This window comes from Lepisma saccharinum, chromosome 29 (assembly GCF_977018435.1).
Source record: "Lepisma saccharinum chromosome 29, izLepSacc3.1, whole genome shotgun sequence".
Lineage (NCBI taxonomy): Eukaryota > Metazoa > Arthropoda > Insecta > Zygentoma > Lepismatidae > Lepisma > Lepisma saccharinum.
Window position 1 is genome coordinate 22,638,305 of NC_139257.1, and position 17,145 is coordinate 22,655,449.

The 17,145-nt window shown below is 38.5% G+C and overlaps 1 protein-coding gene across 1 annotated transcript in view; it reads left to right on the forward strand.

The window, feature by feature from the left end:
- The window catches only part of LOC145981431 (uncharacterized), a 291,232-nt gene that overhangs the window by 233,435 nt on the left and 40,652 nt on the right, over positions 1-17,145 (forward strand). Inside the window, exon 4 of the mRNA XM_083114665.1 lies at positions 5,145-5,246. Within this exon, the coding sequence (XP_082970791.1) occupies positions 5,145-5,246 (102 nt within the window). The remainder of the gene's footprint in view (positions 1-5,144; positions 5,247-17,145) is intronic.

Genomic DNA, 17,145 nt, shown 5'->3' on the forward strand with positions numbered 1-17,145 from the left:
GATCTTGACAAGAGACATGTTGCAGACAAGAAATTAGAAGAGGCTGCATTTGGTAGATTTGTAAGCAAAGATGCTTCTTTAAGTGAAAGAATAGCAGCATTGGGAACCACCATAGCTATGAACACCAAACAAAAACTGGGTTGGGGGCTGTGAATATGTATACAATAAACCTACAATGAAGGCCAAGGGTGTTATGTATCAAATACCTTATGCAGGTCTTAAATCTCTTAAAACTATTGATAGTCTTTTAACCAAAAAGCAGCGCAAGAAAAAAATTCTTGTCTTGCAAAGGGTCATGGTATGAAATTGTTGCTTAGTACCCCCAATTAAAAAAAATACAACAATCTAGAAAAAAATCACATGTGGGGGGTTTCATATTTACTATCCCGGCCATCTTAGCAGCACTTGGGGCTGTGGGGAGCTTGGCTGGGGGATCAGCTGCCATAGCAAAAACAGTAATAGATGCCAAAAAGAATAAGGCAGAATTAGATGAAATGAAGCGCCATAATCTGGCCATGGAGAAACAAGGCAAAGGTGTTAAGAGAGCCATGAATAAGTTTAAAAAAAAACAAGAGCCGCTTATAAACCAAGATATTGAAGCTTTAATCAAGCCACTGGGCATCAAAAATTTTAGAGGTGTGTACATGTCTGATTCTTTGCCAGAACAACCACTCAACAAAGAGTGTGGCATTGTTAATTTGGATAAGTACAAAAATCAGGGCACTCACTGGATTTGTTATCTTAAATATTTAAAAGATGAGGCATTTGTGTTTGATTCATTTGGAGGTGTTCCACCTGAAAATTTAATAAAATATCTAAAATCAACTAATCTTTATTACAATAATGCCCGTGTTCAAAACTTCAAAGATGTTAATTGTGGACATTTGTGTTTATCTGTTCTCAGATATATGTCTCAAATAAATAAACCATCAATTGAAAATTTTCAAAAAGCCTTGTGGTATTTGAAACATCATGGGGGTATTCCATCTCACCAGCCAAAATTCAATATTGAAACTCAAATTACATGATGATATAGTGTATCCCAAAACAATAGCTCTCAGAGCATTTTATGGCATGTACTTGATCCCTAATATTACACACCACAACAACAAAATTGCTGTAGGGGATCAAAAAATTGTCATCACTCCAGGGCAATATAATCTGTCCACTCTAAATGCTCAATTACCCAGAGGTATAGTATTAACTCAAAATTCTGTCACTCACAGAGTAGAGATTGTATCTGCTACAGAAACAGTGGATCTGGGTACTATAGGAGAGCTGTTAGGCTTTGAGAACAACACAAAACTTGAACCGGCCATCAAACACACTGCTATTAACATACCTAAATTCTTAGCCATAGAGACTCTGAATATTCACTGTAATGTGGCTGAGGGTATGATCACCAAATCAAATGGCATAGGCACTCACAAACAAACTGGCATCATTGCAACATTTAAACCTAATTCTGAATTTATGGAGCCAATCATCTACACTCCATCCCCAACATTATATTTTCCTGTGTGCCATAATAGAATAGATTACATTGAGTTGATGGTCACTAATGAAAAAGAAGAATTAGTTGATTTTGCTGGAGCCACAACAACTGCAATCATAGAGATTAATATTTAAATAAAAATACATACAAAAAATGGAAAATATTGAGAGTTATGAGCTACAATCATTCCCCCCAAACAGGAGGACATTTGCAAATTTAAATCAACCCAACACAGAAATTGAGGTTGATCTTGATGTAGGGGATGGCTTTATACACCCCCACAGAGCAGATCTATACATCAAATTTGATGTTGTAAAGCTCGATGGAACAGATTATCCGGCAAATTCAAATATAAGATTGGTAGATAATTTTGTGCCGCATCTGTTCTCTGAAATTGAGATCAGAAAGCATGGTGTTGTTATAAACAGAGTGGATTATCCCGGCATTACCTCCACAGCTTTGGCCACACTAAAATTATCCAAAACCGAGGCTTCTTACTACAAAATAGGTGGATTTGAGGCTGGTGATAAAATTATATCTAAGAGCCACACAGTGCTGTTCCCTATGCGCCTGTTGCCAGGATTCTTCTCAGATTACAAAGATATTATGTGGAAGGGTGGTTTAAGAATCACATTTAGAAGAGCTGCCAATGATAATAATGCTTTGATGAGGTACAGCACATTAAACTCTACAGGGGAAGCTCTGCCTAATACCCTTCCTGATGAGGGCAAATGCATTATTCAGACTATGGAGCTAAGAATCCCAGTTGTTGAATATGAAGCCAGTTATGCTCTTAAATACAAAGCAGATATAATAAAAAATCCACAAATTCCTTTACAATTTTATACATATCAATGTGTACAGAAGCCTGCCGCTGGTACTTATTATGAGTTTGATGCTACAAATTCATTCTCCAGTATACAATATGACATGCCGGATTTTGTGGTGGTTCTGTTTCAGACTGGAAGACACAATAATCAGGAAAAAAATTCAAGTAGATTTGATAACTGCAACATCAAGAACATATATCTTAAAAATGGCAGAAATGAGGTATTCCCTAGAGAAAATTATAATTTAGACATGTCCAAGGATGATTTCCTTAAATTATATGAAGCATTTACAGCATACAAAAGGGTCACTACTGGCAATACTGACATGTATTACACACCAGATGAATTCAAAGCACAGAGACCCATGTTTGTCATCAACACTTCAAAAAGAAAACAAGTTGTGGTTAATGACAGGACAAACATTAAAATTATCTGTGAATTCCATGAGGCATTACCTGATGACACCATATGTAGTGTTATTCTCATAGGTGAAAAATCATATGTTTATGATGTAAGAAATGAGAGAGTCACAGAGCAATTCTAGAAGATTTTTGCATATTATATTGTCTTAATACTAGATATACAAGTTGAGCCTGGTGCCCAATTGAACTTAAACCGGAAGTAAATATGTGTGTGTGTGTGTATGTGTGTGTGTGTGTGTGTGTGTGTGTGTGTGTGTGTGTGTGTGTGTGTGTGTTAATACGTTTGGCGTAGTTTTAGGTGTGGCCAAAAAAAATATCAAGAGGGGCATATTTTTGACAGGTTTATGGACAACAATCTCACAGAAGTGCCTTTTGTAAGTGTAGACAAATCAATCTGAGGGGGGTCATACTTTCTCAGGAAATTCCCGAGGGCATTTTTACAAAAATCTTGGATTAGACAGGGTTCCACACTTGAGCAAAAAGCTCATATGGGCATGTTGAGCTTGTTTTAAGTGTAGCCAAATCTGCATGAGGGGGGTTCATACTTTCCTGAGTTTATAGTATCATCAATTACACTACTGGTTACATAATTTAGAAGTACATAATTTGTATTCATGTCCAGATATTATTAGAATAATTAAATCAAGAAGACTTAGGTGGGCAGGCCACGTGGCACGAATGGGAGAAGAAAGAGGAGTTTACAGGATTCTTGTTGGGAAACCTGATGGTAAGAGACCTGTAGGAAGGCCAAGACGAAGATGGAGGGACAACGTTGAGATGGACCTAAGTGAAATCGGTAGGGATGGAAAATAGTATATAGATCTTGCTCAAGATAGGGAAAGATGGAAGGCCTGTGTTGCTGCAGCCATGAACCTTCGGGTTTAAGAAGGCTAGAGAGTTAGTTAGTTAGTTAGCTGTAAGTGCCACAATAATTCAAACACCGTTTTCCACGTTAAACTGTGAGATGTGCCATGCTTTATAATGTGGTAAACTTGAAATGTGGCTGGTAGCCCTCTAAATAGTTCAAAGGGCGTGTAAAGAGGTCACTAGTGTGCACGTTCTTACGGGCTGATGTGCGGAACGATGCGATTTCCCAACACTTTCGCTTTTGGCACTTACAACATTTACCACTTTTGTTCTTCAAATTTAAATTTATAAAAGAACATGGAACATCCATACCCAAGGCACCCACTTGGTGAAGAGGAGCACATTCTGTCCTCTTCCCTCCCTCCCTAAGATTCACTCTCAGTTAAGAATTTTCATGACGATCGATTGATCGATATGTTCTCGTACGGGTGCATAATGACTGTACAAATCGCCTTTTGCTCTGTCTTCAATACAATGAACACAAAATAGCTACACATCATATGACGCGTTGCGGATACGTTTCAAGTTGTCAGGCACAGTGTGAACTTCACAAAAGCATGGTAAGAGTAGATCGGAAAGTTTCCTGCGTGATTTCCAAAGTCTTTTGTTGAGTTTGCCCCATGCCTCATAACTTCAAACACATTTTCCTCAAAATGTACTTTTGTTGAGTTCGCCCTTCGTATCCTCAACGCCTTATATGGTCCTTTGGAGGTAGTTGCTTTTATGATGGTAACATTTGTACCACACCACATATGGCAAATGTGATTGGAGATATGAATTTTTGAGGAAAAGACTGCCTGATTTGATATAGTGTTATACGACCTCTTCCCTCGTTTGAAAACTTGACCTGAATCCAAGATGGCAGATATGGCGGCCATGTTGCCGTTGTATCCTGAAAGGTAGGAAACCTCCTCACCCAGATAGTTGATTTTCCATTCCGTTTCCGAAATTAAACGGTGCCCTGTGACATTTTGACACACCCTCTATGTGTGGGTGTGCATATACAAACACTTTACTTCCGAACACTTTTTTTTATTTTGAAACTGAGCCTATCTCCGTTGCGGAGTGTTTAGCACAGCATGCTACGACGCCAAGGGTCCCTGGTTTGAATTCCGGCCTGGGCACGGGTCCCTTCATCAATTTCATCATATCATCCCTCATCGTCAACGTCACGATGAGCCAAAAGTGACAGAAAAGCGCCTCCGAATAACAAAAATAATCAAAAAAACAAATTATTTTGACCCCGTTTAATACTTTCCTATGTGCATCCAAACAAACGACGTAAAATAACCAAACAGAAACAAAAATAAGCCTGGATTATGTCAGATCTAATTTTTTCCAAGTTGATTTTCCTCCGAAGCCATTTCCTGTCCGCTTTAATTAAGTCCTCCAAAGTCCCCCCTCCCCTTCCGTAAACATTTGCTTAACTTCCGATGCCAGGGAACTTCTCCTGTCGGGAATAATTTATGTCTTGCTGTTTTCTTTTTCCCCCTTAATTCAAAATGCTTCCTTTTCTTCTTCTCTTTGCAGTCCATGCCGAAAGCCATTGGTTCTCTGATGTGGGACGTCGGCTTCCCCTGCTTGACGTCAGCGTTTTGCCTCATCCAATTGGCCTTTCTTCAGTTGACGCAGGTAGGTTTGCCAAGGCAAGGGAAACAAAGGAGCGGTTGTAAATTGGCGGGAAATTTTCCCGCCTTGCTCAATCTAATTAGACTGGATGGGCATTTCCGGCGGGAAATTTCTTTGTGTACAAGATTCTGTCAGAAATTCCCCCTCTTCAGCTCACGAATTGTGCAATTAACACATGGTAACTTTAGATTATATTAACCGGCTCATTTTTATTAGACATTCATAGCGATTCCACTTTCATCAACAACGCTTTGAATAAAAGAAACCCTACTCATTTTTTTCAATACATTTAAAATTTATGAATAATATCAGTTCATAATGTGTGTCAGTTTTGGAGAGTCACGTGATTGATGCATGAAATATTCTCAAGAGCTTAGGTTCAAGCATGTTCTCTCCCTAATAGTGTAATTTAATTTTCTTAAGAAGGCAATGTCTTAGGAAAGTACCATAATAGCGATGGACAAATCGTCCAAAGAGGGAGGAAGGCAAAAGGAGAGGCAGACCCAAAGGCAGAAAGAGAGAGAGAGGAAAAAATGAGAGACAGACACAAAGAGAGAAAGAAAAAGGGAGAGGCAGACACAAGGAGAGAACAGACAAAGGGAGTGGCAGGCAAAGAAAGAGAGAAAGACAAAGGGAGGGGCAGACACAAAAAATGAGAAAGACAAAGGGAGAGGCAGATACAAACATGGAAAAAGACACAAAGAGAGAGATGTAGACACAAAGAAAGAGAAAGACAAAGGGAGAGACAGACACAACGGGAAAAGACAGAGGGAGAGGCAGACACGCACGCGGTCACACACACACACAGAGAGAGAACAACAAAGGGAGATGGAGACAAGGAGAAAGAAAGACAAAGTCTGTTTTGCAGACGACTCTATAGTTTAGTGAGATAGGACGTAGCATTCATTGAGAACGAATAAATATGTATCATGAAGTGTATAGCAAATCACAGCATCAGGAGCTGATAAAATTATATTCCAGACACTGAATCTGATTTTATTAACGTCGATTTCACATCACTGCTACACAATAGGCGGAAATTGTGCGAGGTAATTTTTTTTGCAATGTGCCGGGTAAGCAAGTCTAGGAAACAACGCTGAAAGGCCGCTGACCACGTAGCGCCTACATGCAATGGGTAACGGAGCATAAACCGCTGAGTCTAGCTCATTCGCCCGGCAATTCAGTTATTTCACCCCTCTCATCGGCCAGAGACTATTATTGGCTATTCCAGTAGGTCCTATTGACGGGATTGGAGGGAAAGGGGGGGGGGTATCGAGCTACAGTAACCGAAATGACGTGGAAACAGAAATTGAAGACGAGGCAACTCTAGAAATAGAGATGAGAATGAGACTCTTTGAAACTTGTCGACATTGTAGTCTGTGCTTTGCACCCACTTTATGAAATTCACCTTGTAATTAAAAATAATAACATATCTCAAAAACGGTGCATTGTACACAAAAAGTGAATATAACCAAAATGAAAGAGCACACAAATTGCTAACTTATGTTTTTTGTTTGATACAGCTACCACAAATCTTAATTTAATTAGAGAGCTTCAATATTTACTTTAATTTTTTGAATTAGCGTGAACGTTGGTTTTTCACACACAATAATAAATACGTATATGACAAACTATGTAATTTACGTCCTAAACACACTGAACCAAATTCATAGCTCTTGATATCCTCTAGAGAATGATTTTTGTTTCGTTCCTGTAGTCTCGGGGGTTGAAGAGATATGTAGTTTAATACAGTCATGCGTTTCTCTATACTTGACGTGTTCCATTTGTTGGCACGTTTGGTAGAACGTACTACTCGTATATTTGGTTTGCAGTGTTTCGTTCATTGCATTTGTTACATGTTGCTTTAGTTGTTTTAAAACGTATGCACAATATATTTAACTATGTGATATTGTAAAATACGGTTATAACAGGTGCGGCAGTGAAACGGGCGATTTGGCAACCCTGGAAATAGCAAGTTACGTAAGGAATCAGATAACGGGAGTGGTGCCATCTGGACAACAAACCTTTGCCATTGACACTGATATCGTTGTTCAGTCGAGATGGCGTCGTGGACCGGTGAACGACGCGCTTTTGCCGTAAAGGCGTTTCACAAAAACAACGACAGCTACGTGGCCGCGCAGCGTTTTTGTAAAACTCCTTTACGGCAAAAGCGCGTCGTTCACCGGTCCACGACGCCATCTCGACTGAACAACGATATCAGTGTCAATGGCAAAGGTTTGTTGTCCAGATGGCACCACTCCCGTTATCTGATTCCTTACGTAACTTGCTATTTCCAGGGTTGCCAAATCGCCCGTTTCACTGCCGCACCTGTTATAACAAAATCGGTCACTACCCTAACATGTAGACCATTGCAGAATTTTTCATAGGTTCATTAAGCTTTGTTTCCATGATATGAAAAACTCAATATGCTGACCAAGGCAGAAATTTATTTTATTATAAAACATAAACTAAACGTAACGTTTCAACCTTCTAGCAAGGTCTTCTTCAGACTCTGTACCAAGTACAAATGTAACAAGGTACACAACGGGACGATATATATACACAAACATTACTCCCCTCCAGACTATTAGAAAGTCGTTCTGGAACATTCTAGCAGGTGGCTTTCCCTTGTCAACTGTACATTCACCTGAAAGAAAATGTGGTTGGACTCTTTATCACGCTCTATTTCCTTCATTCTTCTTCCTTCTTCTCTCCTCTTTCTCTCTTGTCCTTTCCACTCTTTCTAACACCTTCTTCCATTCTTTGTTTATCTTCAGTCCCCATTCCAGTTCATTGTGTCTTCTTCACCTTTGTTCTCTACTTCCTTGGCCTCCTTCCATTTTTTCACTAGTATTCTATTCTCCCTTCCTATCTGCTTAGCCTCATCCCACTCTATGTCATGTTTTGTTTCTCTCGTGTGTTTAAATATCGCATTTCTCTCTCTCTTAAGAAAAAGAGGCTGAAAGACAGGTAGGGATGATGTACGACTTGTGACATTTGTGCAGAGTCTGAAGAAGACCTTGCTAGAATGTTGAAACGTTACGCTTAGTTTATGTTTTATAATAAAATAAATTTCTGCCTTGGTCAGCATATTGAGTTTTTCATACATTATTTGCAGTTATTTGTGTCAGAAACCTACTTGTACACTAATTCTAAAAATTAAAGTAAATAATTGAAGCTCTCTAATTCAATAAAGATTTATGGTAGCTCTATCAAACAAAAAACATAATTTAGCAAATGTTTTGCTATATCAATTTGGTTATCTTTACTTTTTGTGTACAATGCACCGTTTTCGAGATATGTTTATTAATTTTCAAGGTGATTTTTTGGCGCCATTTTTTCAAGATGTTGGCGAAAGATTCTTGAAAATATGATTCGTCATATTTTTTTTCTGCAGAGGCAGTTTTTTTAATTTGTGTTGCAATTAGTTCGCCAGACTACATTATTTTTACTAGTCTAGTACTTAATACCCATGGAATATGCTGTAGTTTTAAAAAAAATATATGCACACGTAACTGCATTTCCCTTTATTGTACCAAATCAATTTATGATATTAGTTAATAATAACATCAGCGCTAGATAAAATAAAATGTATTACAGGATCATCTAATTTGGCTTACTGCCTACACGTGATTTTTCTACTTGTGTCAATTTACCATACGATAGCAAGCGAATTGAAAAAAAGCTAGATATGTGATTTATTAGAACGTTCTGCATCCAATAACAGCGAGCGATTTGACAATATCGATTCTGCCTGGTGTTATTGGACTGCCTGGGGAGAGAGAAAGAGAGAGAGGGGATGGGGGAGGAAGGATGGAAGATAAGGAACCGACCAATAAAGAGGGAGATGCGGATGCTTTTGACACTGGATGTCGATATAATGGAAAAGCGACACGGGAAGCGGAAGCAGTGTGGCCAACTAGTACCTTTTTTTGGCTTTAGATCGAGAAAAATGGGGTAATTTCGAAAATCCGCTGTTCTCTCTTAAATATTAAAGTTGGAACGCTTGCTATCCGGCGAAATTCAACGAGCTTATCTCATTTGTTTTCCATCGACGCGCAAGAAAATGATTGATTTAGTTTATTTAACTTTGCTTTTCTGCCACTTTTCGCTGGTCGCGAAGATGGGGCTGAATGCTGATAACATGAGACGGATGAAGGGACAATCATAAACATATGCAGACGACACAACTCTTGCCTTACAGAGTATTATATTGGCTGTGAGTCCGGGCGCCTGCAGGTACGCAAGAAAAATCAGTGGCTACTACGTGATGACGTTTATGAAGAGACATTCACAAAAGAACACCGACTCCGGGATTCGAACCCGTAACTTTAAGTGGAGATATCCTGAGTGGACCACACTACAGTCCGCCCAAGAGAAACGAAACTAGCTGGAAAGTGCGATTCCAAACGCGAGAGGGGAAGCAGAACACACCAAACCACCCTGTGGCATTTTCCTTGCATGGGTTCGCTTGTTTTGTTTATTACTGTTTGCAGTGTTGTGTTTGTGATGTCTCTTACAATTCGTAACAAACCGTTTCGAAGTGGAACAAAAAAAACTGTGTCGTTTTGGTCCCTGTTGCACATTCTACAAAACGCCTTCGATATAGTACAAAATGCCACAAACCATTCAGTTTTTTATGTATTGGGTGTCCCACGAACGGCGCAACTGGGAATTAAGAGTGGCGTTACTTTGTAACCGAAACCTGTACATACATAAGTCATACACCAAATGTTAGCCCTGTCCAAGTAGATATTTTTAAAAATAGAAACAACAAACGGGGTGCAGTGTTGTTCATGCTGTGTTGCCAAATGTAAGTGAAAGTGTACATTTATTTTTCCACAAAGCACGGAAAATTTTCATTTTCTTTTTTTCCTGTTTCCAGTATTTCCATGTCATAGACCATCACTAAATTTTCATTTTATTTCTTTCCTGTTTCCAGTATTTCCATGTCATAGACCATCACTAAACACACCTTTTGTTGCCTTCAAACATCAACAGTGTTGCCACTGTACCTCATAATTTTTTTAAAACACCCATTTGGATCGGTACGCCTTTACGAGGCATTTCAGGATTGGCTATAAGCGAAAACGATCGGTTTTCTTCTCTGAACTATAGATGGCGAAATAGTCCACCTACCCAAGGTGGAAATTGACGTCCAAATTTCCGTACGAATGTTTGACATGCATTTTTCCGTGCTTTGTGGAAAAATAAATGTACACTTTCACTTACATTTGGCAACACTGCATGAACAACACTGCACCCCGTTTGTTGTTTCTATGTTTAAAAATATCTACTTGGACAGGGCTAACATTTGATGTATGACTTATGTATGTACAGGTTTCGGTTACAAAGTAACGCCACTCTTAATTCCCAGTTGCGCCGTTCGTGGGACACCCTGTAGTATGCGCAATAATAGTAATACTATTATTAGTGAATACTACCCTGATTACTGCTGTGTACATTTGTGCTAATTATAATATCTACTAAGGAGACCAATTTAATTGAATAATAAAAAAAAAAGTTACTAGTTTACAAACAAGTTTATCTGCTAATGTGACGTGATGAATACTTTCCTGATATATTTCTATTTGCTTATATAGTATATGGATGGCTATTTTTTTCATTCTGTACCCTTACATAATTCGTAAATATCTCTACGTATTTTAGCGGTGATGTTTCTACGTTTGAAACTCCATTGTTGTTTTCACGGAACCCGTTTCCTGACCAAAGTGCTGTCACCCCTATTTTGCCAATGAACACGTCCATTTGGCGCATGCGCACTTCCGTGTATGGTCTCAGCTAAGGCAGCCCGACAGTAGGCCAAGGAGTCTAGGGATCAGATGCAAGAAATGTGGGAAATATTTATTTTTATTTGCTAAAGTCATTTATGGTGCGTTACGTATACTAAAAAAATTGTGAAACAATGTTATTATTCATTAACAATAAACGCACGCTGCTTAACATGCGCAGAGTACATGTTTGTGGCACATGCAGGCACCCAACACGGAGCCAAACGGTTGCCTGGCCATCGCGTCTCAAGGTCATGGGGACAGTCCATTTCGTTGAGGGGTGTGATGATTCTTTTTTGATAGCATATTCTTTGTTCATGTAAATTTTCACAGGGAACTTAAAATGATTATTTAGAAAGTTGGGGGATTTCTTGCTTTCCTGGCGTGAGAATCAGCATGACAAATACATTTACACAGACTTGATTGATTGATTTGGTGTTTTAAGTCCACTTTATGCACAGTAAGGCTAATCGGAACTGGACCTACAGTTTAAAGTGGGATCCGAACCACTATCTGTCTCCAATTTATACACAGACAGTAGCATCTTTGGCGCCTACGTTAGGTGTGTGATTAAGGTGCTAGGTATGTATTCATGAAGCAGTAGTGGGGTTTATGCTACGGACAGGACGAGAAAGGAAGAGCTCTCCTCAAGCAGCTTTGCTATACTTAAAACTAGCTCAACATGGTCATATGAGTTTTTGCTCTAGTGTGAAACCCCGTATAATCCAAGATTTTTGTAAAAAATGCCCTCGGGAATTTTTCAGAAAGGAAGAGTTTCCTCAGATTGATTTGAACATACTTACAAAAGTTGCATCAGCCAGATTTTTGTCCATAAACTTGTCAAAAAGTGATATATTTTTGGCCACACCAGAAATTAAGCTTATAGTATGTTTTTCTGTCAAAATCCCAGGAATCTTGAATTGATATCTATTGGGTTCTGAGACCGAGTGGAGTGCGGTGCATTGCCTTGTAATCAAAAGGTTCGGGTTTGAGTCCTCATAAAATCTGATGGCAAAATGTTAATATTGTTGTTTTGTAAACAAGGGGCTTTGGGTTCGAGTTCTGATAGATGTGGCACTCCATACGTGAGATTTTGAGAATAATTACTGCTAGTTGATAGCTCCCAGATCTTAAACCTGGTAAAAATGTTATACAACAGAGCAAAATTATTCTCTATTAAGAATCACCAGAGTTTTGTTATCTGGGTAAAATATCAGCTCAACAATACGGCCAAAACTGCCTGATCAATACAATAGAATGGAGGTCAAGTAAACATTCCATGTTCTTTCCAATCTTTTGATCAGTCCCATGTTTCGGCCAACAATTAATCATGCTTGCCCGGGAGTTGTATGCCAGCAGATATAATCTGTATTGTGTCCTTTCAGAGTTATTCATCATTAAAGAGTAATTGCCTTCTTTCTGTATGCCTGAGTGATTGTTGATATTACCTACACTGTGTCTTTTCTGAGGGAAATTACATGTCATTTGTCATGGAACTCAAAGAGAAATTCTTATCTGTACTGTGCCCCCTTTCAGGGACCATTCATCATATTGAGGAAATTCCTGGATATTGTCATGCAAACTGAATTGCATTTAGGCCTGGTCTTGTTGTACACAAGTCTGTAACTTACAGAATAATTATTGCAATATTTCTGTATTTCAGCTTTTGACAAATGTATTGTATTTTGGGTAGGTATCTGCTACGAGCAGAGGTGCTAAAAAAATGGGTAGGTAATATATTTTCTGACGGTAAAGTGTTGTTTTATATCCAAAGGGCTTCTGTGTTTGAATTGGGTCTCTAGAACTGCTCTGTGACCCGCTCATTTCTTACATCATAAACATATGATTTTTCCCCTATGAGAATGACACTACATATGGTGTCATCGGGTAATGTCTCGTGGAATTCACAGATAATTTTAATGTTTGTTCTGTCATTAACCACAACTTGTTTTCTTTTTGAAGTGTTAATTACAAACATAGGTCTCCGTGTCTTGAATTCATCTGGTGTGTAGTACATGTCAGTATTGCCAATAGTGACACGCTTAAAAGCCGAAAAAGCTTCATATAATTTAAGAAAATCATCCTTGGACATGTCTAAATTGTAATTTTCTCTAGGAAAGACCTCATTTCTGCCATTTTTAAGATATATGTTTTTGATGTTGCAGTTATCAAATCTACTTGAATTTTTTTCCTGATTGTTGTGTCTCCCAGTCTGAAACAGTACCACCACAAAATCAGGCATGTCATATTGAATACTAGAGAATGAATTTGTAGCATCAAATTCATAATAGGTACCAGATGCAGGCTTCTGTACAGATTGATATGTGTAAAATTGCAGAGGAATCTGTGGATTTTTTAGGATATCAGCTTTGTATTTAAGAGCATAACTGGCCTCATATTCAACAACAGGGATTCTTAGCTCCATAGTCTGAATAATGCATTTGCCTGCATCTGGTAAGGTATTAGGCAGAGCTTCCCCTGTAGAGTTTAATGTGCTGTACCTCATCAAAGCATTATTATCATTTGCAGCTCTTCTAAATGTGATTCTTAACCCACCCTTCCACATAATATCTTTGTAATCCGAGAAGAATCCTGGCAACAGGCGCATGGGAAACAGCACTGTGTGGTTCTTGGATAATATTTTATCACCAGCCTCAAATCCACCTATTTTGTAGTAAGAAGCTTCGGTTTTGGATAATTTTAGAGTGGCCAAAGCTGTGGAGGTAATGCCGGGATAATCTATTCTGTTTATAACAACGCCATGCTTTCTGATTTCAATTTCAGAGAACAGATGCGGCACAAAATTGTCTACCAATCTTATATTTGAATTTGCCGGGTAATCTGTTCCATCGAGCTTTACAACATCAAATTTGATGTATAAATCTGCTCTGTGGGGGTGTATAAAGCCGTCCCCTACATCAAGATCAACCTCAATTTCTGTGTTGGGTTGATTTAAATTTGCAAATGTCCTCCTGTTTGGGGGGAATGATTGTAGCTCATAACTCTCAATATTTTCCATTGTATGTATTTTTATTTAAATGTTAATCTCTATGATTGCAGTTGTTGTGGCTTCAGCAAAATCAACTAATTCTTCTTTTTCATTAGTGACCATCAATTCAATATAATCTATTCTGTTATGGCACACAGGAAAATATAATGTTGGGGATGGATTGTAGATGATCGGCTCCATGAATTCGGAATTAGGTTTGAATGTTGCAATGATGCCAGTTTGTTTGTGAGTGCCTATGCCATTTGATTTGGTGATCATACCCTCAGCCACATTACAGTGAATATTCAGAGTCTCTATGGCTAAGAATTTAGGTATATTCATAGCAGTGTGTTTGATGGCTGGTTCAAGTTTTGTGTTGTTCTCAAAGCCTAACAGCTCTCCTATAGTACCCAGATCCACTGTTTCTGTAGCAGACACAATCTCTACTCTGTGAGTGACAGAATTTTGACTTAACACCACACCTCTGGGTAATTGAGCATTTAAAGTGGATAGATTATACTGCCCTGGAGTGATGACAATTTTTTGATCCCCTACTGCAATTTTGTTGTTGTGGTGTGTAATATTAGGGATTAGGTACATGCCGTAAAATGCCCTGAGAGCTATTGTTTTGGGATACACTATATCATCATGCAATTTGAGTTTCAATATTGAATTTTGGCTGGTGAGATGGAATACCCCCATGATGTTTCAGATACCACAGGGCCTTTTGAAAATTTTCAATTGATGGTTTATTTATTTGAGACATATATCTAAGAACAGATAAACACAAATGTCCACAATTAACATCTTTGAAGTTTTGAACACGGGCATTATTGTAATAAAGATTAGGTGATTTTAGATATTTTATTAAATTTTCAGGTGGAACACCTCCAAATGAATCAAACACAAATGCCTCATTGTTTAAATATTTAAGATAACAAATCCAGTGAGTGCCCTGATTTTTGTACTCATCCAAATTAACAATGCCACACTCTTTGTTGAGTGGTTGTTCTGGTAAAGAATCAGACATGTACACACCTCTAAAATTTTTGATGCCCAGTGGCTTGATTAAAGCTTCAATATCTTGGTTTGTAAGCGGCTCTTGTTTTTTTTAAACTTACTCATGGCTCTCTTAACACCTTTGCCTTTTTTCTCCATGGCCAGGTTATGGCGCTTCTGCTCATCTAATTCTGCCCTATTTTTCTTGGCATCTATTACTGTTTTTGCTATGGCAGCTGATCCCCCGGCCAAGCTCCCAACAGCCCCGAGAGCAGCTAAGATGGCAGGGATGGTAAATATGAAACCCCCCACATGTGATTTTTTTCTTGATTGCTGTAATTTTTTTAATTGGGGGGTGCTAAGCAACAATTTCATACCATGTCCCTTTGCAAGACAAGAGCTTTTTTTCTTTCGCTGCTTTTTGGTCAAGAGACTGTCAATAGTTTTAAGAGATTTGAGACCTGCATAAGGTATCTGATACATAACACCCTTGGGCTTCATCGTAGGTTTATTATATACATATTCACAACCCCCACCCCAGTTTTTGTTTGGTGCTCATAGCTATGGTGGTTCCCAATGCTGATATTCTCTCACTTAAAGAAGCATCTTTGCTTACAAATCTACCAAATGCAGCCTCTTCTAATTTCTTGTCTGCAACATGTCTCTTGTCAAGATCAGAATGTGTGTTGTATGCTATGTCATGGTCTCTACAAGCAGCATCTAGGGGATTTACACCAGGATCCCCTCTGTTTAATCTATGGTCCAATTTTGTACCGGGACCACAATACTGATAGCCTGGAATGTGTAGTTCAAATGGCAGCTTGTTTATAATGTCATTAACAAGCCCCCGACCCTCAGAAATATTCCAAAATTTAGGTGGTAGAGTATTAATAATTTTTATGAGATATCCAATCCCCTTAGGGTCATTCACTATAAAATTAGACAATTTTGTGCTTATCATGTCCATAATTCCAACCTTTTCATTGTAAAAATTGTGGTTGCCAGCATTTTCCTCCCCAGCTATCACCAGCAACCTATCTACAAGTTTCCTGACATCATCAACCCACACAAATTCTTTGGGCAGGGTGTTGTATTGTTTGATTCCACTGCCAGTCTTGATCTGTGACCATATGGGCTTGATTAAATTATTGTATTTTGCTCCACTGCTCGACTTGACTCTTTTTTGTGTGGGATCATTGTTCTGGTATAGAGCATCTGATTTTATTAATATTTCTTTGTAATCCTCATAGTCTTGATCTGTATAGCTGCCAGGCCTTTTCCTAGTCATCAGTTCCCACAATCCAGGTGTGCCGGGGTACTTAACAAAAGCACCTTTTTCTCCGAGACGAGATTCTGAATAAACAATCAGATCATCTCCCATAAATGTTACTCTGAAATTGCCAATTCTATGTATGACTCTACCATCAAGCTCTGTGTCAGCATATAAGCCAAACACTTCATCTTTGTTGTCTTTAGGTGTGCTTAAATATTTTTGAGCAAGAAGACCCAATTCAATAGGATCCTGTGTAGCTTCAATTCTTCGAGGAGCAACAGGACTAGGTGTATGAATACTGGAAAGTGGGGTGAATGGATAATCTAATATGTTCCTAGCAGCTACAGGTACAAGCTCTGTGATCAAATCTTGATTTTGCTCTGTAACGGTTTTGATATTCTTACCTAAATTATTAATAGCATCAATTACAGGCTGTTCTGTTTGTTTGTGTTTTTCATAGATTCCTCGGTTCTCTGATTTCCATCCCTTAAATCTTTTTACAAGATAATCTCTTAACTTAAGATCATCAATGATTGGCCTTTTCATGGTTATTTATATACGTCTCAACGTCTAGAAAATCGTTGATTTTATTTCTGTATTTGCCACTACTAGGTGTTCTTGTCATATCAATTGTGACAAACCCATAACTGTCCTGGTTCCAGCACCTGCTGCAAAACTTGGAAAAATCATTGTAGCTCAAGTCCCCACCTACATATTCATCATGTATGTGTTTGAGGTTGGTATGATCTTGATGAAACACACATATAAAATTGCTGTTGTCTCGGATCAGTTGCTTCGGTATTTTAGAAAAAGTCTGTGCCAGGTAGAAACAATCAATGTTTTTGTGTC